This window comes from Thamnophis sirtalis, unplaced genomic scaffold (genome assembly GCF_051295495.1).
Source record: "Thamnophis sirtalis isolate CommonGarterSnake01/CBP01778 unplaced genomic scaffold, rThaSir2_p1.2 scaffold_14, whole genome shotgun sequence".
Lineage (NCBI taxonomy): Eukaryota > Metazoa > Chordata > Lepidosauria > Squamata > Natricidae > Thamnophis > Thamnophis sirtalis.
The window spans coordinates 43104471-43131299 of NW_028261394.1; the positions used below are offsets into that span (position 1 = coordinate 43104471).

Genomic DNA, 26829 nt, shown 5'->3' on the forward strand with positions numbered 1-26829 from the left:
AGTTCTGAAGTCGCTTCGGGGATTTCATCACATGTTTTAAGTTTGAGAAGAAGGGGTGGAAAATAGAGATGTATTTTTAGTGGGGTGGGGGAGGAGGAGGAGGGGTTTTTATTTTCCATTCTCCTTGAACAGATGTTCCATCTCAATCATATCCAGACCTCGTAGTCATCGTACAAATTAGCTTTATTTTCCTATGAAGAGGGGAAAAAATGACAATCTAGCATTTATTTGGAGCCAAACTTTCTTCCCCCACACCTTATATTCCCCCCCCACTCTAAATTTTAATGGAACCCCTATTAGTCTTGTGGAAGGTTGTGTGGAAAGTGAGACAGCATATCAATATATTTTGTTTTCATAATTAAAATACCGATATGATAACCCACATAAAAATAAGGTGGCACATATATTGAATGAGTGAAGAGTGAACGACACCATCCCACTGAATACGATGATAAGATTTTATACAATATATGTCAACTTTGGGCTGCATTTTTTAAGAAGATGTTTAGAACACCAGTCCAGGTCGATATTTTTGCATATTTAAACACAATATGCTTACATTCGTTTGCAGGACCATGGGTTGTATGGTTGGTTCACAGCAGTGGTGGGATTCAAATAATTTACCAACCAGTTCTCTGCCCTAATGACCAGCTGGGTTGGTGGTGCTCAGTGGTCATGTGATCATGTGGGTGTGGCTAGGTCAATGTCACTCAGGTCGATGGGCACTTCACCTTAGTTACAATGGTAATAAGGGTTAACTGGAGAGGCAGTTTCTGTAAGCAGGGCAATAAAGATGAGGCTAGAAACAACACCAGGATGTTTCCTTTCTGCCTTCCTTACAGGATTAGCCCTGTAAAGTGGAAAAAAAAAACAAAAGGAGATTTCTTCCAACAACCGGGTCTCCGAACTGCTTAGAAAGTTACCAACCGGTTCTACCGAATAGGTGCGAACTGGCTGAATCCCACCACTGGTTCACAGCAACCAGAAGGACACTCAAAATTGGTCTCCACAGCATTATTTCTTTACGATGAGCTACATGAAGATCACAGTGACAGCTTTCCCCATGGGAAGCAATTTTGATGAAAAGGGTGATATGATTATTCCATCATCTTGGCGTTTTTCAGAGCTCTTGTTATCATGGCAAATGTGGGAGGGTGTTTTTTTTTTTTTTTGTGGCACATCTAAGTTAGCCAAGAGACTGGTTGGGATCAAAGTCTGCATTATTAATGATATTACCTACGCACAACCTTCATTTAAATTAGCGTTGTGTAGATTTTCCTTGGGAACTTCAAAATAAAACAACCCTAAAGGGATCACCAGACAACCTCCCTCTGAAAATCAAAAATGAAATTAAAAAAAAAACATGATGATGGCAACAGAAATATGTAAAAAAAAAATTGGAGGGGTTAAGGAAGAAAAAGAACTTGACTCTGGAAACTGCAAACCCATATAAGCATTGAGCAACTCTGGGGACAAAGCAGCAATTTGTGTTATTCTGTGGCTGAATTTCCTCTCTCTGTTGCACTTTTCTTGATCCTGTTGTGGCCCGCCGGTGGCCTGTGGAGCTGGCAGCAGAGTCGGACAGTGAGGAGGTTGGGGAGGAACATGGGCCAGTCCTGGAATTTGGGGAAGGATTGGACGGGGGGCTCTGTGTCGGAGGCAGAGAAGAGGCCAATGCCATCTGGTAGATATTAGCTACCTCCAGAGCAGAGGTGGGTTCCTACCAGTTCGCACCTATTCGGTAGAACCGGTTCGTCAAATCTACCGAACCGGTTAGAAGAGGTTCCACCAGTGGACTCGGAAAGCAGGCCACACCTACAGAAGAGGTTCCAAAATTTTTTGAAACTCACCACTGGTGGGTGTGGAATGTCCCACAGTTATCTACGCATTAATAATGATCTAGTAATATTTCCTTATACATTTTAGGGACCTTTCCTTACATAATTGGTGTTTTCTTTCATACTTTTGGATTTCTAATTTCTGTTTCCGTTAGTTGGCAATTGCTAAAACCAATCCCACGTGAAAAAGTATTCAAAGCCTTCTTGATTTTAATTGTCAATTTATTTATTCCTGCACATTGTAATATTTATTCATTTACATATCTCTGTTTCTCCACTGTTGTGCAAACACAATTCCAGCAGCTGCTAACATGTGTAAAATTAAATATATATATCATTCCACCTGTTTCTTCAACCTGCCTATACTTGGGGACGTTTTCCTGGGACTTTTCTCCAAAGTCTACCAGTCTCCAGGCGTTTTACCATCTGCTGCTCCAGCTAATGTTCCATAACCTATTTCTGGGTTTGCTCCTCCTTTCCATGAGCTATAAAAACTGCCTTCTCCTCGCCCCCATCTGCTGATCTCCCAGAGGTGTTTCCCCCCCCCCCAGTTTTTAGGAGTCTTTTGCACCCTTAGTAGCCATCTGGAGCCCACGTCATGAGACCCAATGGAAGCTGTGTGTCTTCTTTTATGAGGCAGTAATTTGGAACCGTGTGGTGTTTTTTTTTAATTTTAAAAAAGGCTCCTCTGTACATATTGCTAGAGCATTTTTTAATCTTCTGTTCCTTCTAAACTGAACTTGCTAACTTTCGAAGGAGAAGGATGAGCGGGGAGGGTTAGGATAGAGGGAAATATATATATATATACACATATCCTTTGATCTTAGCAGAGATGGGAAAAGCCTGTTCTGTTGAGGCTTTTGGCTAACAGAACAAACAGTGTTTAGAATTTATCTTTGCTTAATTAATTAGTAATTCTGTTTAATGCTGTCTGATCTCCATCCAAAAGGTATTCTGAAGCTTGGAAAAGTGAACATCAAAGTAGGTTAGGTGAAGATGGTTAAGTATGGCATTTAATCTAGCCGCTGCTGTTGATGAAACGTTACCAGCCAGGCCACTAATTAGAAAGAGAAACGATTGTCTGCTATATAAATTCATCAAGCTATTTAGTGCAAAAAAAAATTAAGCTAGGTGCCTGGGCTGGTATTGAAGTGATATAATTGCGAGCTAATAGCAGTTTAGAGCTGCCATATGGTTTGGCGATATCTGTCAATTTTTCTTTTTCTTTTTTTTTCCCTGAGCGTGTTTGAAGGAAGGGGGAAAAAAGATTTAGGGGCTCTAAAAGTTAAAACGTGGGTTACTGTGGTTGAATTAATGATCAGTGCAAACAGAGAGAACGTTATTAATTCTTCATGCCTTGCCTTATGTGATTCCACTTGTCGTCTTCTGACTGTCCAGTCAAATCAATTATTCCGATTGAGAAAGTTGAGGGTCAGAAATCAGCTAGTTAGGATGGTCAACTGACAGAATGGTCAGAAGTGGTTGAAGGCTAATGTGCTATCCGCCATGCGGACGGTTGCCATGGGAGATGGTGGCCATATTGGCCTGGGTAGCACAGAGATGAATAAAGAAGCGGTTTTGTGGAGCCATAATGCTTAATTGCGGTGTATTTTCCACAGGTCAACTTGGCAGTGTTCGCCTAGCACACCAAGCCACGGTTGGCTTCACCAAGAGTAGCAATCTTGCACAAAACCACTGACGGTTGAGTTTGTACCACATGCCAAGGCCCTACAAAGAAAATCATGTTTCAGTTTTGGATGCTCTGAGGGGAAAAATCTAGCTTCCACAACTTCCTAGATTCCCAATAATTCCCAAAGGTCAATTTCTCTCTAAAGGACAGAAGGAATGAGACCGCCATCTTGAAGGAGACATCCTATCCTTGGGAAATGATTGGAGATTTTTTCCCCTCCTTCTTTCTTGGAGAAATTGAAGCAAACTGTACAATTGAAGAATTTTAGAAGACTGTTTGTGCCCAGGTGTGACAAGACAAAATCACAAAGAGCTGATTTGTCAAGGTTGCCCTTCTTGTTGTTCTTGTTCTTGTTCTTCTTGTTGTTCTTGTTCTCCTTCTCCTTCTCCTTCTCCTTCTTCTTCTTCTTCTTCTTCTTCTTCTTTTTTGCAATATGCCACCACAGGAATAAACCTGAGGTAATTATTTTTTCCTCAGTTTGTCCTGCTCGGAAGAATTTGCTAGATTAAAAAAATTCAAGCTCTGTTGAATTGACATCGTTCTCAACCAAATGCCTAAAAAGTGGGATCAAAATTCCCACTGCTAAGAAGGACCTGTGCCTGATCTTATGATACCTTTTTATACCATGGTTCTTAAGTGAATCGCTGGGTTTATAAAGCGAATCATACGGTCATTAAGTGAACCTGGCTTTCATTCGTTGACTTTCCTGGTTAGAAGCCGGTTGGGAAGATAGTGATTCCGTGACCAAAGGATGCTACAATTTTGTGATCGATTTGATCACATGACTGGGAGGAGAATGCAATAGTCCTAACTATGAGGACCATTTCTTCAGAAGTGGTTGGCCATAGTCTCTTCCTTAGGGCTTAGAGAGAAGAACTGGCCCAAGTCCACCCATTTCTAGCACGATGCCTGAGCCACTACACCATTGGTGCCCAAACAAGAGGTTGTAAATCAAGAACTGCCTGTAACAGTCTACCAAAGTTGGTGTCGTTATAACTTCAGGCGCAACTCAAAAATACAGAATGCAGATGGAGAAGACAGTCACGGAACTGTCTTTTCTCTGTTCCCACCCTTCTCTGGAGCCTGGTTCTCTACTTACAAATAGATGTTATTAATTAACCGATCTCGGCAACAGATATCTGGAAGTATCCTTGTACCAATTAGTTTCCTTTTAATGGAAGAGTACGGTTTCACGGCGTTTGAAATGTAATATTTCTCAGCCCCGTTCCCTTTGTTGCCTTTCCAGTTTCGGATAGAAAAGGAACATTGTGCTGTGGTGTTGGTGGCACACACTTCCTAATTACCAGCAGAGATGGTAAGATGTAATCCTCCTTCCAATTGAAAAGGAGAACAAAAAGACTTAGTTTTAGATGGTATGATAGTTTCTCCCCCCCCCCCTTGCTTTTCTGGACTCAGGAGTAAAAACTGTCCACTGATTTGGGTTTGTTTAGGCTGGTTTTAGTAAATCCACCCCCCCCAAAAAAGCAGGATTCTTAAACAAGAATTTAATACATCAGCTAATTATGCCCCAAATTAAGTGTCTCAAGTATTTGTTTTCCAAAATTTTCCTTTGGAAAAAAAAACTTGGTGGAACAAGCTAATTCATCTTCAGTTTTTCTTTATCTTCAAACATCCTCAAACAAGTAAAAGAAAGGTCCGGAATCTGATTGTAGATAGCGTGGACCTCCTTCTCTTCACATTCTCTGCCTTTCTGGGAGTACAGGTAGGCCTTGACTTATAACAGTTCACTTAGTGGCCATTTGAAGTTACAACAGAGGCAGAGAGGGGGCCAGGGCTGTAGGCCAATTATCAATAGCAATAGCAGTTAGACTTATATACCGCTTCATAGGGCTTTCAGCCCTCTCTAAGCGGTTTACAGAGTCAGCATATCGCCCCCACAGTCTGGGTCCTCATTTCACTCACCTCGGAAGGATGGAAGGCTGAGTCAACCCTGAGCCGGTGAGATTAGAACCGTTGAACTGCAGATAACAGTCAGCTGAAGTGGCCTGCAATACTGCACCCTAACCACTGTGCCACCTCAGCTCTTCAGCTGCCTTTAGAGTCAGACATCAGTGAGGCAGAAGAACAGCTGGAGCCTGTTCCCAGTGTGCGCATGTGCAGAGTTGCCAGACGAAGGGAACAGCTAGAGAACAGGGGTCGACTTGGAAGTAAGGCCCCTGGTGGACGATGAATGGCCCCTCCCAGAGGAAATAAAAGAGGAGAGAAAGGAGAGTGGAGTTTGCAGGAGACGATCAGTTCGCTTAATTGGTTAAGACTCCTTGCCAAGTTTGTCAGATATCAGCCTGTCAGCTCTCCAAACCAGATAAGGTCTGTGACTGTAAATCCTCCCTTGAAAGACTTTGCTGGACGTGAATGAGCAGAATTCACAGTCAATTAATAAAAGGGGTTTTTGTCGGAACAAGAAGTTTGCTGTATGCTCTTGGGAAACCTCGGTCAGAACACATACATGTTGAGTAAATCGTCTGTGCAGGCATGTGCATATGGACAGAGAAAGACTAGAAGTGAATTCCAAAGAGTGAAAAAAAAGACGCCGCTTGTCTGAATGATCTAGAAAGAATTGATTTGAGGGCATCGTTAAAAGTGTTGTAAAACAACACACGCAAAGGATTTTATCAAGGATTTCGGGCATATTGAAAGCAACGTAGTCTAATACGTTTGTCCTCTCTGGGCTTGATGATTTCCTTGCAGACGTTTTATTACCTGACTACATAACATCACCAGTGCTTGATGATGATGATCTTTACAGCACTGATGATAATGCCTCGTTGGGTAACGAAACATCTGCATGCAAACTGCAAACCTCAGACAGCACCAAGGATCCCGCAGTTCAATTCTGAGTAGGGACACCTTCCTGTCGCTCCATTTAATGCATAAGTTATCCCTATAAGAATAAAGTTAATGTCGTTTTGCAATTGCAAACCTGGCGTTTTGGTCTCCCAAATGCATTTGCGTTCCATACGTGCACATGTCTGGAAATAAGATATCTCTTTCCCCCCGCCCCCCAGAAGTGATCTCGACCACGGATCTGTTTTTGAAGTGCTCTGAGGTGAAAACTAGGATCCTTGATGATCTCCCGTTCATTTCAGATCGCAATCTCGCCTAGACAAATGTAATATTGTTGGCCAGGATTTGGGGTGGAAGGTCACACGGTACGCAGCTGAATCCCTAGCATTTTGCCTCGTGGTTTTTCTTGGGCTTGTGGCGCTGCCAGTTTTAATTCTTCCCGACCATTGTTCGCATTTCAATTTTAAAGACTTTTCTTTCAGCGCATTGCTTCTCTGTTGTCCGTGTGAGAGATGCGAACCGATCTCTTTAATTGTCCTATACTGCTTCTTATGCACAGAGACAGACAGCTGAAGGGCATATTGCCCAAAAGCACTTAAATTTTCTGTATTTCAGTTAAACGCGTGTTAAAACAAAATTTGTTCGCCCGGGGCCAAAAATGCAATCCTTTGATATTTTTTTCTCCCTATACTATCTACACCAATGACGGAGCAGTTTGACTGATGCAATGATCTTTTATCCCAGACAGCCTGTTTATTTACATATGTACGTATTTTTTTTAAACATTCATATAGCTGTCCATCTGAAGTTGCTTTTGAAAGGGGCTTTAAAGAAATAGATCTGTGTTACACAAACGGTGATGCCTTTCCCATTTATGGAAAAGTTTATATCTGTAGTTGAGACCAGCCAGGACAATTAATAAACAGAGGCCAGGGAATTCCTAGAAACATGGCACTCTGACAAATCACTGATACACCAGTGGTGGGATTCAGCCAGTTTGCACCTATTTGGGGGAACCGGTTGGTAACTTTGGGTTTGCAACTGTCGCAGTATCCCACAGTCCCAGGGAGAGTGGTGTGATGGGGCTGCAGAATATTGTGGCAGGTGTGAAAAATGTGAGGAGTAATGTTTTGTCCCATTTTATGACCATCCGTGCCACAGCTGTTAAGTGAATCACTGCAGTTGTTAAGTTAGTAACCTGGTTGTTAAGGGAATCAACTTTTTGCGCGTTGGAAGCCAGCTGGGAAGGTAACAAATGATGATCACAATGACACTGGGAGATAATGCAACTGTCATAGATACATGTCAGTTGCTAAGCATTTGAATTTTGATCACATGACCAGGGGGATGTTGCAAGTGTGAGAACTGGTCGTAAGTCACTTTTCTCAGTGCCATTGTAACTTCAAATTTATTTATTTAGTTGGTTTGTATGCACTCTCGAGAGACTCAGGGCGGCTTACAGGTAAAAAAGGAAGGGGGGGACATACAAAAAATAAAAAACAACATTAAAAATTCCACAACATTCATAACTTAGGATGGGGCTGGATGAATCAACAGCCCCAGGCCTGCCGGAACAGCCAGGTCTTGGTCGCTTCGCGGAAGGCCGGAAGGCCGGTAAGGGTCCGGATCTCAACGGGGAGGTTGTTCCATAGGGCCGGAGCAGCTACAGAGAAGGCCCTCCCCCGGGGAGTCGCCAGCCAACATTGACCAGCAGATGGAATCCGGAGGAGGCCTAGTCTGTGGGATCTTATAGGTCTCTGGGAGGTAAATGGCAGGAGGCGGTCTCTCAGGTAGCCAGGTCCTAAACCATGTAGGGCTTTAAAAGTAACGACTAGCACCTTGAAGCATGTCCGGAGACCAATGGGAAGCCAGTGCAGCTCGCGGAGGATAGGTGTAACGTGGGTGTACCTAGGTACACCCACTATCGCTCGCGCGCCTGCATTCTGGACTAACTGAAGTCTTCGAACACTCTTCAGGGGCAGCCCCATGTAGAGCGCGTTACAGTAATCCAGTCTTGAGGTGACGAGGGCGTGAGTGACCATCCGAAGGGCCTCCCGGTCCAGATAGGGTCGCAATTGGTGCACCAGGCGAACCTGGGCAAAGGCCCCCCTGGTCACAGCCGACAAGTGATGTTCTAGCGTCAGCTGTGGATCCAGGAGGACTCCCAAATTGCGAACCCTCTCTTAGGGGCGTATAATTTCACCCCCCAGGCTAAGAGATGGAAAAGCTGGACCATCCTTGGGAGGGAGCATCAATAGCCACTCAGTCTTGAATGGTTTTAAGCTGAGGACTTCCTATAAATCATCCTTGCCTTCATTTCTTGTAAAGGAGTCATTATTTACTTGTGACCATATACGTTTCTGCAGGCAACTAACGGAATAAGAGAATAACAGACTTGGAAGGGGCCTTGGAGGTCTTCTAGTCCAACCCCCTGCTCCAGCAGGAAACCCTATATCATTTCAAGCAAATTGTTGTACAACCTCTTCCTCAAAACCCCCAGGGATGGGGCGCCCACAACTTCCGGTGGCAAGCTGTTCCGTTGGTTAATTGTCCTCACAGTTAGGAAGTTTCTTCTTAATTCCAAGTTGCTTCTCTCTTGGATTAGTTTCCATCTGTTGCTTCTTGTCCTGCCTTCAGCTGTTTTGGAGGATAGAATTTTTACCAGAACATCTGACTACATATGGGGCTGCGGCTTTCCAGCCCTTGATTTGCAAGCGCCTGAGACAGAAAGGGGATCATCGTTGGAAAAATTTGACCCTGCTCTGCCTCTTCGAATACAGATGTTAAAAGTAGCTCCGGCAACAAAATTGCAGCCCGAATGAAGAAACTTTGCCTGCATACCATATTAAAACATATGTCCAAGGCGTTTATTATGGCAAGCTTCCCCTTCTCCGTCAATCTTTCTGATAGTCTTTACTTTCATATTTGAAGGATCTAATTTGTCACAGCGCCGTTTTTTACCTGCCAGAATGTGTCACTTTAATGTTTTATTTATCTCTCTGAATGTGGAGGAAGATTAAGCTGCAGAGCTTCAAGCCAAGCGTGTCTATTCTCTTTTGGATTTCTGTTTTGGTTGCCCTTACTTTGCCTGCATATAGGAACTTTTCATTTAAGGCTGATGAAGGATAATAAAATAGAACTTCCACGGATGCACAACACTTAACTGTTAAAGCAGCTTGTTGGTTTGGTGTTTTTTTTTTACTGCAATGTGTGAAGCTAGCCATTGTGGCTTTTAGTTGTATATACAAACCAAATCATTGTGGCATTAAGTTAACTGCTTTAGTTTTAGGGTTAACTGATTTAGTTTTAGGGGTAGAATGGTTGATGATTTCTGTTGGCTTTGAACGAGAAACAAATGTGTGCCTGCAAGTTGTAACAAGTCCAATATCTTAGTAAAAATATTCCAGGCCTTAAAGCTTTTTTTTTCTTTTGAAAAATTCACTTTTTTATTTCCTGAGAGAGAAAGAGAGAGAGAGAGAGAGAGAGAGAGAGAGAGAGAGGGAGGGAGGGAGGGAGGGAGACGGAGAGGGAGAGGGAGAGGGAGAGGGAGAGAGAGAGAGAGGGACAGAGGGAGAGAGGGAGAGAGAGGGAGTGTTTAGAAAAAGCTTCTTTTTCTTCATCTAAAGAGCATTTCAATAGAGGGCAGAATCCTCTATCAATATTGTACCCTGTTCAATCGAATTATATTTTGGATGTCAAAGTTAGAATCCTGGGAGCTAATCTTTTTTTTTAAAAAAAAAAAACACCATGTAAAATTAATGGTTGTACCAAATTGTTGAAAATGAAGCCAACATTTCACATGATTGTTTTGCAATGAGATCCCTGGCATATCAAATAATTGATTTTCTGTGCAGCTATTTTGAATGTTTTTGAGGTACAAATGGTTTTGTCCTGGAAAGTGCATCTCTCAATACAGCTAAACTGGGTTTAATGCTGGGAAAATGTGCTCTGGGTCAAACCTAGAACAAAACTCCAAAAATAGATTAGGATAGAATGGAATGGAATGGAATGGAATAGAATAGAATGGAATGGAATGGAATGGAATAGAATGGAATAGAATGGAATAGAATGGAATAGAATGGAATAGAATGGAATAGAATAGAATTCTTTATTGGCCAAATGGGATTGGATACACAAGGAATTTATCTTTGGTGCATATGCTCTCAGGCTACATAAAGGAAAATAAAATAGAATGCATTCATCAAGAATCATAAGAGACAACACTTAGTGATAGTCAAGTTTACTAATAAGCTTTCAAATTATACTAGGAAACAAACAATATAAATTTTAAGATACAAGCAATATGGTTACAGTTATAAGTGGAAAAACATGGGTACTAGGAAGGAAGAGAGGAATAATAGTAATACTGTCTTAATAGATAATTTGAGAGTGTTAGTTGTTTAGCAGAGTGATGGCATTCAGGAAAAAAATGTCCTTGTGTCTAGTTGTCTTGGTGTGCAGTGCCCTGTAGCATCATTTTGAGGGTAGGAGTTGAAACAATTTATCTCCAGGATGTGAGGGGGTCCGTAAATATTTTCACAGCCCTCTTTTTGACTCCTGCAGTATAGAACAAAACAAGAAGCTTGTTTCACGCTTAAGATGCTCAAATGTCTCTTTTAAACCCGGAACAAGGTTAGAAATATTCTGCGCATCCCTGCAGCTAAACTCAGGGCAACTTCTAGAACATTCTCCTTAACTCCGCCTCTCTCTTTCGCACCCAGTTGCCCTGCCCCCAGAAAAGACGGAGGGAGCTTGCAGTGGTGATGAAAAGAAAGCCGAAAAAGAAACCGATGGCCGGGCGAATGCCAAGAAACAACTCAAATTTGAGGTAAGCATGTTGCCTTTTGTGAGGGCAGCCCAGTTGCTCTTAGATCTCGAAAGACGTCCGTTTCCATCCAATTTGACTCCTAATCAGCTCCATATTAGTGGTTTTGCGAATGCGAGTGTCGTTTCAAAACAGCAACGCTGGTTTGGTTCCAAGCATTTGGGGAGTGTTCTGAGGTCAAGACAGCTCTGCTTTTCACTTGGACCCCTTCCAGGAGAGTTGGAACAACATCAGAACGCTTCCAGAAACGATGAAATAACCCATTTTTGAACTTGAAACGGCATCTTGGAGTCTTGAAAATGTTTTGTCTTTGAAACATTTCACAAGCCTGCTTCAATGCGTGCCCTGTTTTCCTGGAAGATGGAAGAAGCTTCAAGAGTTCAGAGAACTGCTAGCTGCGTGCCCTATTTGGGGAGTGCATAATAAATATTGGAGGAACTGTGGTGGCTCAGTGGCTAAGACGTTGAGCTTGTTGATCAGAAAGGACGGCTGTTCAGCGGTTTGAATCCCTAGCGCCACATAACAGAGTGAGCTCCAGTTACTTGTCCCAGCTTCTGCCAACCTAGCAGTTCGAAAGCATGTAAAAAATGCAAGTAGAAAAATAGGAACCACCTTTGGTGGGAAGGGAACAGCGTTCCGTGCGCCTTCGGTGTTTAGTCATGCTGGCCACATGACCACAGAGACGTCTTCAGATAGTGCTGGCTCTTCGGCTTTGAAATGGAGATGAGCACCACCCCCTAGAGTCAGGAACAACTATCACATATGGGCGAGGGGAACCTTTACTTTCAATAAATAATGGAGAGGATGATCTTCTGTATATGTGGTTGCAAAGTGGTTGCCTAGATTTGTATCCTAGAAAAGGACAGCTTTGGAAAGAACTGGAATGCAGTTGAAGCTGAAGAGCCAGCGCTGTCCAAAGACATCTCTGTGGTCATGTGGCCAGCATGAATAAACACAGAAGGTGCACGGAACGCTGTTACCTTCTCACCAAAGGTGCTCCCTATTTTTCTACTTGCATTTTTACATGCTTTAGAACTGCTAGATTGGCAGAAGCAGGGACAAGGAACAGGAGCTCACTCTGTTACACAGCACTAGGGATTCGAACCGCTGAACTGCTGACCTGTTTGATCAACAAGCTCAGCATCTTAGCCACTGAGTCACTGCATCCCTTTTTTCATCAAATTTTTTTCATCAAAACAGACCTACCCAATTCCTGCAACCGTTCTTCATATGTTTTAGCCTCCAGTCCCCTCATCCTCTTTGTTGCTCTTCTCTGCACTCTTTCTAGAGTCTCCACATCTTTATTATTTAAACACTTTTAACTCTAGTGGGGCATGTGTCCTCAGTGATGTCCCACGGAATAATTACAGTTGTGACTTTGGCTCTAGATTCATGCCCAACTGGCCTGCAGCACTAGCTTGATTGATTGATTGATTGGTTGATTGATTAGACTTATATACCGCTTCATAGGGCTGTCAGCCCTCTGTAAGCGGTTTACAAATTTTTTAGCAAATTGAGTCAGCAACTTGCCCCCACAGTCCGGGTCCTCATTTCACCCACCTCGGAAGGATGGAAGGCTGAGTCCTTTACTCAATCCTGTGAGATGTTAAGCTTCTACCTAGTATTTTCATACCACTGGTGGGTTCTGGATCCTATTGCAACCCGTACGGATCTACCTTATCCTTCCCTCTCCAAAATGTAGGAGATCATCAAGCTGAGCCTGGAGGTGGGATCAAATGAGTCATTAGTTTGGAGTCATTGTATTCCCACAAGAGAACCAAGTCCAGCCCTCTGCGACCCCATTAATTCCCTTGACTTGTCATAGCAATAGCAATAGCAGTTAGACTCATATACCACTTCATAGGGCTTTCACCCCTCTCTTAGCGGTTTACAGAGTCAGCATATCGCCCCCACAGTCTGGGTCCTCATTTCACCCACCTCGGAAGGATGGAAGGCTGAGTCGACCTTGAGCCGGTGAGATTAGAACCGCTGAACTGCAGATCACAGTCAGCTAAAGTGGCCTGCAGTACTGCACCCTAACCACTGCGCCACCTCGGCTCGCTAAGATCTCTCCGATCTTAGCTGATCTGGAAAAGCTAAACAAGACCAGGCTCAATCAGGACCACCAGGAGTGCAAACTAGCCTGGGAAACTGGGGAAAAACAACACATTTGGAAAAAAAAAACCCCCAAACCCAGATGGCTCATTCCAAGAAATCACTAGGAATCGAACTTGGCTGAAAGGATGTCTTTTATTTGGTGTCTTCTTGTCTGTGCGTAGTAGTTCTCCAAGTGGCAGCCAAGCGCCACGGATCCCAACTCTGGAAAAATTTAAATATATTATTATATATATATATATATATTATTCTTATGTCTCGTGAAGTAGCATTAATGAAATGCTCTCTGCTGGCTGCTATGACGCTTCTTTCTCCGAGTTTCTGTTTTCTGACTTCCTTGCCAAAGGTGATCAGTGTGTTGTTGCTGTAAAAGATACAGATAATGCTGGGAGTAAACAGAGCCAATTACAAGTACGTAAATGATCTAATTCTCCTCCCGGAGTATAAATTCAGCTAAGTAGACAGATTAAGAGCCTTCAGAGGTTGGCTGTGATCTTGCCAAAATTGTTCCAGGACTGTTCCAGGACTGATAAATGAAGTTGGAAAAGAATGGGCTTTCATCTTTTCTTTTCTTTCCCCCCTACGCCTCCTGGATGGCTCTTTCAAAATATAATTAGTGAATCAAACAGAGAGAGAGAGATGCTTGAAAAAAAATAGGGAATTTTCATGTAGCTTCATTGATATCTAACACAGTCAATGACGTTTCTATGGTTTTAGTGGCTTTAAGATTCCTTCCTTCCTCTCTCTCTTCCCTGTACTCTTCTCTCTCCTTCCTTCCTTGTCCTTCCTTCCTTCTCTTCCTTCCTTCCACTCTCTCTCCCCTCTACTCTTCTCTCTCCTTCTTTCCTTGTCCTTTCTTCCTTCCATGTCCTTCCTTCCTTCCTCTAATTTCCTTCCTTCCTTGATCTTCCTTCCTCCCTCTCTCCGTCTCTTCCTTTTCTGTACTTTTCTATACTCTTCTCTCTCCTTCTTCCTTCCTTCCCTCCTTCCTTCCTCTCTCTCTTCCCTGTACTCTTCTATCTCCTTCCTTCCCTTTCTCTGTCTCTTCCTTTTCTGTACTCTTCTCTCTCCTTCCTTCCTTGTCCTTCCTTCCTCCTCTTCCTTCCTTCCACTCTCTCTCCCCTCTACTCTTCGCTCTCCTTCTTTCCTTGTCCTTCTTTCCTTCCTTTCTTCCTCTAATTTTCCTTCCTTCCTTCCTTGATCTTCCTCCCTCCCTCTCTCCGTCTCTTCCTTTTCTGTAGTCTTCTATACTCTTCTTTCTCCTTCCTTCCTTCCTTCCTTCCTTCCTTCCTTCCTTCCTTCCTTCCTTCCTTCCCACATAATACCTCATATCAACAATTGTTGATAAGAAAGGCAAAAAACTCTGGAGCGTGGACTCAGCAGTACTTGGAGACAGCAAAACAGAAGAGAAACAACTGGAGAAAATCCCCAAATATAAAGTCTTGCAAATAGAAGTATAATGAACGTGGCAAAAGAAAGCAAAGATAGAGCCAAAAATAATAAATAGTGCCTTGGTTCAGTCCCAAAACATCTGGAACACCACTTGAACTTCCATCGGCATTGACAAACTCCCCCACCAGTCAATTGCAAAAGGCAGCTTGACTTGGAACAGCTTACATCCTGCAACGGTATCTTTTCACACTATCAAAGAACAGGTCCTTGGGGAAGGACTCAAGAGGTGGATAAAAATGCCAAATCAAGTCTGAACATCTGTCTGACTGCGCGACCTACCGTCATGATACCCAGTGCTGATTTCTGTCTCCCGGCTGTGCAAGACAACTGTCAAGTGTGGAGACAGGCACCTGCCTGTGCCCACTTGCCTTTCAGATCAGAGCTTCTCAGTGGCGCAAGCGAGGGGCTGAGCACCCAAGAGACCTTTTCATTTTATGACAGGGCACCCCAGGAGTCTGACATACGACAGCCAAGAGGCCTAAATCAGAGGCAAGAAGCTGAGAATGTTTGTGTAATCGGAACCTCCACTTCCACAACTGCGTAGGGGTCTTTTGGCAGCTTTCAAGCAGGGGCCTGTAACAAGCAAGAGAGACGGCTGCCTTTGAACTCAGTGGGGAACTGGGGGCTTTACCGTTAACTGCTGTAGGGAATTGGTTTCAAGTCAGCAGATCAAGGAGGTATTTCAGGCCTTCCATCCTGCCAGAGCTATTTGGAAGTGTTTATTTTCCTTGAGTGCAACAGCTTTTCTTTTAATTGCCCCCATGCCTTCCTTCGCTCCCCGTGACTCCGATTCACGCGAGTTCCACAGAAGGAAGGTGAAGGTCCTGTAAAGTTTGAGGTGAGGCCTCTGGAGTGAAACGAGCCAGGTGTGCAAACAGTTGTTCCTTCTTAGAAAACTCAAGGCTGAACTGGAGTGTCTCTAGTTTAACTCTTACCTTAGCCAGGTAAGAAAACCAGGCGTCCTTTCAGGAACTACAGGCAAGTCCTCAACCTAAGGTAAAGCTTCCCCTCGCACATATGTGCTAGTTGTTCCCGACTCTAGGGGCCAGTGCTCATCTCCGTTTCAAAGCCGAAGAGCCAGCGCTGTCTGAAGACGTCTCCGTGGTCATGTGGCCGGCATGACTCAACGCCGAAGGCTCACAGAACGCTGTTCCCTTCCCACCAAAGGTGGTCCCTATTTTTCTACTTGCATTTTTGATGTGCTTTCCAACTGCTAGGTTGGCAGAAGCTGGGACAAGGAACGGGAGCTCACTCGGTGCTAGGGATTCGAACCACCGAGCTGCCGACCTTTCTGATCGACAAGCTCAGGGTCTTAGCCACTGAGCCACCTTACAACAGCTTATTTAGTGGCCATTTAAAGTGACCACGGCAGTGGGAAAAGTGACTTATTTCACACTTACGACTTACGTTGCAGGTCACGTGATCAAAATCCAGGAGGAGAACCACCCATTCCTTAGCACATCCACCTCCTCTTCTTCTCCATAGGTAGTCCAGAAGGACACCAAAGTTGATGGTGCCAAAAGCCTCTGAGGGACTTAAGGGAAAGAAGGATTGTCACACCATAACAGTCGTTGGCTCCCCCAATAGTCATCAACATGCATGGCCAAGGTTGACTCTTGTATAGTCTTTAAGGACATCTGTAACGAAAGGGTCTAGATCAGGGGTTCTCAGCCTGTGGTCAGATGAACAGATTAACCGAGTTGGAAGAGACCTTGTAGGTCATCTAGTCCAACCCCCCCTCCCACCCAAGCAGGAGACCCTATGCCATTTCTGACAGGTGGCAGTCCAGTCTCCTCTTGAAAGCTTCCAGTAATGAAGCTCCCAAGTTCATGGATCCCCCAAGGGACACAATATCACAGGGAGCCTGTGAATCATTTGTTGAGTGTTTTAAATCTTGAGTTAAGATTTGTGGGTGGGGAGGGGGTCGTCAGCCATGGCCCATGTCCACAAAAGTTATTCCATGGTGGGGAAAAAGGTTGAGAACCAACCTGATCTAAATTATCTGTTCCTCAGAGGCTCTAGCCTAACCACTTTCTCAACAATGTCTGCTGATAAAAGGAACGTTAAGAGATTTTTCCCCTTGGGAAAAGCATCCTGCAACATAAAAGCATGTTTTCTACAATGACCAGCATTTTGTTAATCCGACACACATGTTTGTGTGTTCCTTAGGAATTGCAGTGTGATGTGTCTGTTGAGGAAGACAATAGGCAAGAATGGACCTTCACTCTCTACGATTTCGACAACAATGGCAGAGTTACCCGTGAGGTAAGTCAAGTTACACCCCTAAACAGCACCGGATAAAAACAAGAAAATTGAGAAAAGGTAAATTATACATGTCATAAATCAATATATTTCTAGGTCAGGAGAGCATGAATGTTACATGTTGATTGTCTTGTAGGGCTACTGAGTCATTTTCTGTGGGTTTTGGGTTTTTTTTGAGATAAATCCGTGCAGTTCACTCATTCTTTATGGCAGCGGTCCCCAAATTTGGCAATTTTAAGACTGGTGGACTTCAACTCCCAGGATTCCTCCTCCTCCAGAAGTTTGGAAACCTGGGCCCTCATTTTACCCACCTCAGAAGGATGAAAGGCTGAGTCAACCTTCAGCCTGGTGAGATTTGAACTGCCAAATTGCAGGCAGCTGGCAGTCAGCAGAAGGAGCCTGCAGTACTCTAACCACTGTGCCACCGTGGCTGATTATTATCTTCTTTATCCCCCCCCCCCTTTTATTGGTATTATGATTATTACTCTGTTGCTTTGCTCGTACACTGCACCAGAGCTTCTGCACCAGAGACAAATTCCTGGTGCTTCTAATCATACTTGGCCATATAAGGTATTCCCTTCAATTCAAGATATGCCATCTTTTTAACGGTTCTGCTTTTAGAATACCAGGATTTCTTTTCTTTTGCACTTGGCACTGTTTGATGTCAAGGATTAGCGCTGTGCACGCTTGCCTGCGTGTTTAAGGAACATTTTAAAAGGGTGAATTTGGAAAGCGATGACCATCTGAGACAAATGATTCTTTAAACAGAGTGTCGAGAGAACGTCCTTTGCAAATATGAAATGCTTTCTGGCTCTTCCAATTGCTGTCAGAACAGAGTCAATAAAACCGTGACCCGTCAAAAGCGCGTTCCACAAAAGCGCGGACGACGAAATCGCGTATGTGACGTCATCACAACGCGACGAAAAAGATTGAAAAATTGAAATAAAAATTAAATTACAGCAAGCCGATTCACATAAAGGTAAGGGTTAGGTTAAGGGTTAGGGTTAGGTTTAGAGCGTTAGCGTTACGTTTAGCGTTAGGTTAAGGGTTAGCGTTAGGTTTTTCATTACGTTAAGGGTTAGGTTTAGGGTTAGGTTTAGGGTTAGGTTTAGGGTTAGGTTTAGGGTTAGGTTTAGGGTTAGGTTTAGGGTTAGGTTTAGGGTTAGGTTAAGGGTTAGGTTTAGGGTTAGGTTTAGGGTAAGGTTTTGGCTTTATTTTTACATTTTTCGATCTTTTTCGTCGCGCTGTGATGACGTCACATACGCACTTTCGTCGACTGCGATTTTGTCGTCCGCGGTTTTGTGGTGGAACCCAATAAAACAGCAAAAGCCTTTTCAGCTGGACCGATAATCATTTATCGCAAGGAGAAGGGTTCTAAGATGCAAATAGCAATAAGACTTTGCAAAGCATTAAGACTTTGCGGAAACTCATGTGCTACTATAGATTTAGAAGTGATATGTCCACCCCCTGTAAAAGGCGTCAATTTTTCAGGCTAAGATTTTGAGCGTTGCTTAGTATTTCCGGGTTCTTCCATCAGCTTACTTAACATGAGAAGTAACAAATACACGGAGTCTACTCCTGGAGTTGTCTCTCTTGTACCTCCTTGTCCGTAGGGTGTTGCGTTTGGGTAGTGTGTTATACCGGCAATTTGTGTGTCTAGATTCGCACGGTGACAAGGTGAGAAACGCAGAATTCCTGTGGATTCAGCAGGGCCCCGGGACGAAGGGAAATTTTTCCTTCGCTAGAAAAAAAGCAGCAGAGCTTAGGCAAGTGTGAAGTGTTGGTTATTTCTGATGTGGTGAATTAGAGAACAAATTGGCATTTCAGAGGGAACCGAGTTGCCCGTGGGTTGTTACAGAGGCTGAGTGTTGTTCTTTGTGAATAACTTAGTGGATGCCCTATAGCTTTAAGGCCTTTCTTGAGGAGGTTTGTGTTAATCGAGCTTCTGAAAGGTGAATAGAGATAGCAAGAGGGTGTAAAAGAATGGGGGGCAAAAAAGAATATCGAAAGAGAATTCCTGCTCCAAGCACTAGTAGGCTCATTTCTGCTTTCTCCCCCCAAATATATTCAGGATTTATTTTATTTTATTTTTATGGGTTTAAGCTATCAAAATGCTTTGGATATGATAGAGAGAGAGAGAGAGTGGGAGAGAGAGAGAGAGAGAGAGAGAGAGAGAAAGAGAAAGAGAGAGAGAGAGAGAGAATCCAGCTGTTGTGTTTGAAGTGAAGGTGGCAAGAAAGATGTTTCTGGCATAGATGAATGCAGAAAGTTGGTGCAAAACTATAATTACACTGGAAGGGAATTCATGGATATCTGGAATTACTTTTCACTGCACTTACCAGCCACAGAATTTTTCAAACACTGGGAGGCTTTTCATTAGCCTGCCTTATTAAGCTTGGAGGGGATGTGGTGGCCCAGTGGCTAAGATGCTGAGTTTGTCGATCAGAAAGATCAGCAGTTTGGTGGTTCGAATCCCCAGTGCTGGGTAACACAGTGAGCTCCCATTACTCGTCCCAACTTCTGCCAACCTACAGTTAGAAAGCACATAAAAATGCAAGTAAAAAAATACGGACCACCTTTGGTGGGAAAGTAAGAGCGTTCCATGTGCCTTCGGCGTTGAGTCATGCCAGCCACATGACCACAGAGATGTCTTCAGACAGCGCTGGCTCTTCAGCTTTGAAACGGAGATGAGCATCGCCCCTAGATTCGGGAATGACTAACACATATGTGCGAGGGGAATCTTTCCACCTTCTAAACCACAATTGTTGTGTGATCCCAACCAAACAGACATGTGGTGGGAATGTGACTCTTTGGAAATGGGGGATCCAGCCCCCAGGAAAAGGGGTTTGTTGAAACATTAGTCCCTCCGTCTGTAAATTAGTTAGCTATTTAGCTGATGCAGACTTAAGTGAATTCGACTAGAGTGGAATTTTTGAAAACGGTTGACATAAACTCACAGAAGACTGATATTTGCAATAATAATAATAGTTCTTGCTGGTTAATTGTTCCACCATTTAGTAAAATGAGTTTCCATGAGTGCACGAATAGGTATGATAGATGCTTTTAAGGAAGTGAATATATATTGGGGACATAAATATTTCCTTTACTTGAAAAGGGTTCTTAGATCCTGATGGTTGAAACAGTTTGGGTGCAAAATTAACTGACCCAGAAACTTTACACAATTGCTCCGTAATTGTAATTTTATGATCGTTGTCTATCCTCTGCAATTCCTGGAAATCTACCTTGGTGATATTACCAAATATGCATAGCTCTTTGAACTGCAAATGTGGGGTTTCAGTCTGTTGGTAAGAATTACTGTTTCTGTGAAGGAAATAAGTGTGAGTCCTGGCAGAGCAAACACTATCATTGGGAGTTTACACATGTATTTTCTTCTATCTCTAGGATATTACAAGCTTACTTCACACCATCTATGAAGTTGTGGATGCTTCTGTCAATCATTCACCCAACTCGAGTAAAACTTTGAGGGTTAAGCTCACTGTTGCTCCAGATGGGAGCCAAAAAAAGAGAAGCATCATGTTGAACCACACTGGTAAGATTTGATTTGAGCCTTTCTTCCTTCTCCAGACAAAGCAGTGGTGGGTTTCAAAAATTGTTCGAACCTCCTCTGTGGGTGTGGCCTCCTTCGTGGGAGTGGCTTGCCACCCATGTGACCGGATGGGAGTGGCTTGCCGCCCATGTGTCCGGATATGAAGATGCCGACGACACTTGTCAGAACCACTTTAAATTACCTCACACACAGCACTGGCATGCATAAGAATATGATGTAAACTTGTTTTTTAAAAGGCATCTTTGGTTTGCGTTAAAACAACTTCAACACACGCAATGTTCTGATTGCACCACAAACGCAGTCGTCATCCTTACCTTTCACAGAGGCACTGAGTTTTATAAATAGGAGCATGATAGTCTAGAATAATCATATCCAAGGACCAGTGCCGGGTTTCAAAAAAGTTTGGAACCTCTTCTGTAGGTGTGGCCTGCTTTCCGGGTCCCCTGGTGGAACCTCTTCTAACCGGTTCGGTAGATTTGACGAACCGGTTCTACCGAATAGGTGCGAACTGGTAGGAACCCACCTCTGAGACAAAGTATCATAAGTTATTTCCTTACACCAGGAGAAACGCTTAAGCTGTGTTTGCACGTTTACACCAAGCCATAGTAAGATTTGTTCATTTCGGATTTAGAGCAACATGTTTTTGTTTTTTTTACAAACTAAGACATAATGGTTCGTTGAAGACACTATGGATTAATCAATGTTGGCTTAATGTGATGTGGAATGGCAACCTTTCAGGGAATTTAGTAATTGAAATAGTGCTTGACGAAGTTTCCTTAGTGAAATGGACTGAGAAATGTGAAGTGAAATACTGCATTCAGTTTTGGTCATCAAAATGTAAAAAAGATGTGGAGACTCTAGAAAGAGTGCAGAGAAGAGCAACAAAGAGGATTAGGGGACTGGAGGCTGAAAGATATGAAGAACAGTTGCAGGAATTGGGTAGGTCTAGTTTAATGAAAAGAAAGACCAGAGGAGACATGATAGCAGTCTTCCAATATCTCAGGGGCTGCCACAAAGAAGAGGAAGCCAACCTATTCTCCAAAGCACCTGAGGATAGGACAAGAAGCAATGGGTGAAAACTAATGAAGGAGAGAAGCAACTTAGAACTAAGGAAGACCTCCAAGGTCCCTTCCAATTCTGTTATTCCATTTTATTCTCCATTGCAGTCAGTCTGGTTGAATATAGACGTACCGTGTTTAGTTGGGCTGTGCCAGAAAATAGCAATAGCAATAGCAGTAGACTTATATACCGCTTCATAGGGCTTTCAGCCCTCTCTAAGCGGTTTACAGAGAGTCAGATATAGATTTAGATTTTTAGATTTTATTAACATTTGTAGGCCGCCCTTTTCCCTGAGGGGACTCAGGGCGGCTCACATAAAATCAGGGAGGGGGAACACAAACAATGACATAGACACATATAATAAAAGTAATAAGCAACATACATTCATCATTCGGGAGGGGCGGCTATCCTTGTCCCCAGGCCTGACGGGCTAGCCAGTTCTTAAGGGCTGTGCGGAAGGCCTGGACGGTGGAGAGGGTACGAATCTCCACGGGGAGCTCGTTCCAAAGGGTCGGGGCTACTACTGAGAAGGCCCTCCTCCTTGTAGTTGCCAGCCGGCACTGGCTGGCCGATGGAATACGGAGGAGTCAGCATATTGCTCCCAACAATCTGGGTCCTCATTTTACCCACCTCGGAAGGATGGAAGGCTGAGTCAACCCTGAGCCGGTGAGATTTGAACCGCTGAACTGCTGATCTAGCAGTAGCCTGCAGTGCTGCATTTAACCACTGCGCCACCTCGGCTCTATAAGAAGAGAGGAAATAACCATCTCCCTCCCTCCCTTCCTTCTCCTCCTCCTCCTCCCTCCCTCCCTCCCTCTCTCTCTCTCTCCCTCTCTTTCTCTCGTGAAAGCAGATCTTCAAAGCTCAAGGCATCGAGCAGAGAGCAAAGCTGGTGAAGAAGCTAGAAGTTGTGACAAGAAGCCAAGGGGTTCCCTCAGGTAAACTGGAGCAAAATGTTTTATCTCTCTCTGGGGAGATGCCATGCTAGGTAGCCTTGGATTTAAGCATTCAGTTTAGCACTTCTGGAAACAATGCTACGCCCAAGAGATGTTTCTCCTTCTAATTTTCTAAATTAAAAGTCTGTGTCACCAAGGTAACTCTAGATTGTCAAGGTATCTCCCAGCCCTTCTTCCACCAATACTTTCAGTTGGAGATGTCAGAAATTGAAAGTAAAGTTTTCTGCATCCTGTAATTTGGGAATAGGTACCACCATGGAGAATCCAAGCCTGATCCGAATGGATGCTACCATCACTGCGTTGATGAAAACATTGAAAGGAGGAACCACTATTTAGATCTCGCAGGAATAGAAAACTACACCTCGAAGTTCGGGCCAGGTATGTTGTACCCCTGCCTTGCAATTCATTCCCGATCCTGTTACCTTTTGAAATGGGGCCGTCTTGTTTACGTGGATAGTGGGGCATGCTGAGTATCCAGAGATCAGGATGAGACTTGCAGCCATGGTCCCGGAAAGGGCTGAAACAGATGAAGTGTGGAGGTATCAGCTCGTAAGGACAGCTTTGATTACCTGTTGTTTTCCAGAAAGGTTTTGTAGAGAGCGTAGGGAAAGGAAGAACAACTATGAAGGAAATGGTTAGATAAACGGGGCTTGATCCTGGTCCAAAAAACTGAGGAAACTTCTCAGACAAGGCTTTCCCTAGTTCCAATGAAAGTAAAATGAAGGAGGCATCCCTGTGGATTTTACTAGTTGTTGCCAACTAGTGGCGCTCAACTCCATTTCAAGGCCACTGTCCAGAGACATTTCCATGCTCATGTAGCCAGCATGACATCACAGAGAGCTGTTATCTTCTCACCAAAGTGGTACCTATTTATCTACTCGCATTTGCATGCTTTCGAACTGCCTCTGTGTTCTAGTTAGCATATTTAAGAAGCTTTGGATCAGCAGAGGAAGGGGACTGTTGCGGTTTTTTGGGGGAAGGGGCACTACTCAATTCTTAGTATTACTAGAAGGAGCATGACACCTGCTACAAGAGGTGTTAAGTGTGAGGAACAGTGTTAAGTCGAGGACAACCTGTGGTATGGTGTTCTAAGCAAAATTTGTTTAAATGAGGTTAGTTAATTGAAGTACTTTTTAACTTGCCCTTGATCAAAATATTTATATTTCATGTAATAGACATGTCTATTTCTTTTCTGTTAAACTACCCTGTGACTCGGTGTAGAAGTGATTGTTAAAAGTCTAGTGTTTTGCCTCCCCATGCCTCTTCCTGTCTACATCTTCCATCTTCAGTCCACAACAAGGACTAAATGAACACAATTTATCTCTCTTTTGGTAAAATTGTTATATATTAAGAGCCAAGGTGACACAGTGGTTAGAATGTAGTACTGCAGGCTATTTCTGCTGACTGCCTGTGGACTGCAATTTGGCAGTTCAAATCTCATCAGGCTTAAGGATGACTCAGCCTTCCTTCCATCCTTCCAAGCTGGGTAAAATGAGGACCCAGATTATTGGGGGCAAGAGGCTGACTCTGTAAACTGCTTAGAGAGGGCTGTAAAGCACTGTGAAGCGGTATATAAGTCTAAGTGCTATCACTATTGCAGCCGAACTCTGCCTACCGCCAGTAGTTCAAATCTCACCAGGCTCAGGGTTGACTCAGCCTTCCATCCTTCCAAGCTGGGTAAATGAGGACCCAGATTATTGGGGGCAAGAGGCTGACTCTGTAAACTGCTTAGAGAGGGCTGTAAAGCACTATGAAGCGGTATATAAGTCTAAGAACTATTGCTATTCCTCCGTTCCTCCTCCTTCCTCTCCTCCCTTCCTCCCTTCCTTCATGGAACAATGGATAGAATGCAGTATTGGCAGGCTAGCTCTGCCCACAGCCAGGAGTTTAATCCTGACCAGCTCAAGGCTGAACTCAGCCTTCCATCTTTCTGAGGTTGTTAAAATGAAGACCCAGATTGTTGGGGGCAAGAGGCTGACTCTGTAAGCCGCTTAGAGAGGGCTGTAAAGCACTGTAAAGCAGTATATAAATCTAAGTGCTATTGCTATTGCTATTTGCAGCAGGAGTCATTAAAGCAGCCGCCCATTGTCCGTTAAATCAGAGGGGACATTTGCTCAGGTTGCTCTGCAATTTTTAAGTGATCTTTTCTTGTTTCTTAGGCTCTCCGCCGATCGCTCAGAAGCACAACCCAACCGTTCGGGTTGCCAATCAAGCAAGATCCCGTTCCCATGAGCCAGAAGCCTTCCACGCCCACCAGCGGAGGTCCCCTGTGGTGGATCCTGCCCATATCAATTTGGTGGAAGCTTCGTACGCCAAGCTGGCCGAAATCCAGCAGAGGCTGCGAAGTCAAGAGGCCAGCAGGCATTTTGTGAAGTCTCCCAAGACTCAAAGCAAAAACACGGCTTCCGGTCACGCCGGAAGGGCGATGAGAGGTAAACCCATCCAAGGAGTACCGCTTCCCATGGCTTCTCCGACTGCGCGGATAGGCCAGAACCTACCTTACCACCCCATGCAGTCCCAGCAGACTTATAAGAAGCACAAGCAGAGGGGGAAAGAGACTCACCAACTGTGTAAAAGCTTCCCAGCTGCTCCTGGGACAGTGGTGGAAAAAGAGCACGTCAGAGATCTGCCTGCGGTCATCTTGTACGAAGGCCAACTCGGGCAGGTGATCCAGAGACACGAGCATCACCACCATCATGAACACCATCATCACTATCACCACTTCTACCAGACATGAAATGGACTTCCTCCTTCTCCGCCTCTTGGGAAGTTCTCCCACACTATGAAGGAAGGCATGTTATGGCCTCTTGGGTGGGTGGGGGAAAAGATTGGTGTTGTCCTTATTCATGTTAGTATTGTTGCTATCACATTTAATATTCTGCTAAAGCTATTTTAGAACTTGTATGAAAAACACTAAAAAAAAATTATAATGGTGATGATGATGATGATGATAATAACCTAACATTATTTATATTATGTGGAACTGTATCGCTTACTTTAATAACTTGTGGTTCTTATTATTTTGGAAAGAATTGGCTTGTTCAACACACACACACGTCTAAGAAAACAGCCATAGATATCCTTATGGGAAACTTCCCATGAATGCTTTGTGTATTCAGAGAACACACATGAAAGGGTGCATGGAACTAGTCCCAGAAATGTGCACCTCAAATGTCATCGGAACTTTGTGAGAAGTTCTCCGTGGTCCTGCGTGAAGACTTTTTACATTCAAGGAGAACTTCATGGTGCCTCCTTGAGCGTAGGTGTTCTCTTAAGCAAAACTCTGGAGAACTTCCTACTGATGGGTATTAAGAGGGGAGTGGGATTCTGCTGGTGGAAATCTGTAGTTGAACATACACCTTGGCCCATGCAAAGCCCTCTGGGATGAGCTCTGTTTAAAACCTTAAAACATTGAAGCAAGCTTCCCTTTGTGATATTGGAAAAGAGGCTTTGAATGAATGGTTAGATACCCCGTTTTCCCAAAAATAAGACCTCCCCGGATAAAAAGGCCAGTTGGGCTTTTGAGCACATGTGCTAAAATAAGCTGTCCCCCAAAACTAAGCCCTCCCCAAAAATACTGCAACACAGCAGCAGCCATGAGGTGACCACGCTCACTGCCTCCTGGACCTCAAAAATAAAGAGACCTCCCCCAAAATAAGGCCAGGCGCTTGTTTCGGGGCTCAAAAGCAAATAAGGCCCTGTCTTGTTTTCAGGGAAACACGGTACCCAGTTTATTGCACAGGTTGGCTTAAGTCATGCAAACCTGCCAGCAATTTCAAAAATGCAAAATAGTTGCTACCTCTTGGATAATTCAAAACTTCTTATTTGATTGAATGTGCTGCCAGAAAAGGAAGGGAGGAGTGATGGAACCAGGGAAGGATTATTTTTTTTACTTGATTGCATTCATGTAGCCTGCTCCTCTTTTTGCTACTCATCACTTTGTTAGCTATCCCTCCCTACTAGTGATGAGGAAATGGTTCGTGTTGCTCGTCGAAAAAAAGCTACGATGTCCACACTTTTTTTTAATTTCCGTTATTTTTTTAATGGCCGCCTTTATACGTTTTTAAACATCTTTTTGTTTTTGTTTTTTGCCACATTGGAAAACTGTGAGAACAAATGTACTCTGTGACCTTTAGATTAGAAGGTCTGTAGGGATTCGTGGTGTTCAGGCAATAGAAAAGCACGGTCAATCTTGGATTATTTGCATCTACTAATAATAGCTAGTGAGGGGTTTCTGGCATCTTACGGTACTTATGGTT

At 43.8% G+C, this 26829-nt stretch overlaps 1 protein-coding gene across 1 annotated transcript in view; it reads left to right on the plus strand.

Annotated features, from left to right (window-relative positions):
- The window catches only part of NKD1 (NKD inhibitor of Wnt signaling pathway 1), a 103049-nt gene extending 76276 nt beyond the window's left edge, over window positions 1–26773 (plus strand). Inside the window, exons 4-9 of the mRNA XM_087728840.1 lie at window positions 11055–11161; window positions 16895–16990; window positions 20390–20537; window positions 22468–22552; window positions 22818–22948; window positions 24730–26773. Of these exons, the coding sequence (XP_087584966.1) occupies window positions 11055–11161; window positions 16895–16990; window positions 20390–20537; window positions 22468–22552; window positions 22818–22948; window positions 24730–25307 (1145 nt within the window). The 3' untranslated portion in view covers window positions 25308–26773. The remainder of the gene's footprint in view (window positions 1–11054; window positions 11162–16894; window positions 16991–20389; window positions 20538–22467; window positions 22553–22817; window positions 22949–24729) is intronic.
- The last annotated feature ends 56 nt before the right edge of the window (window positions 26774–26829 follow it).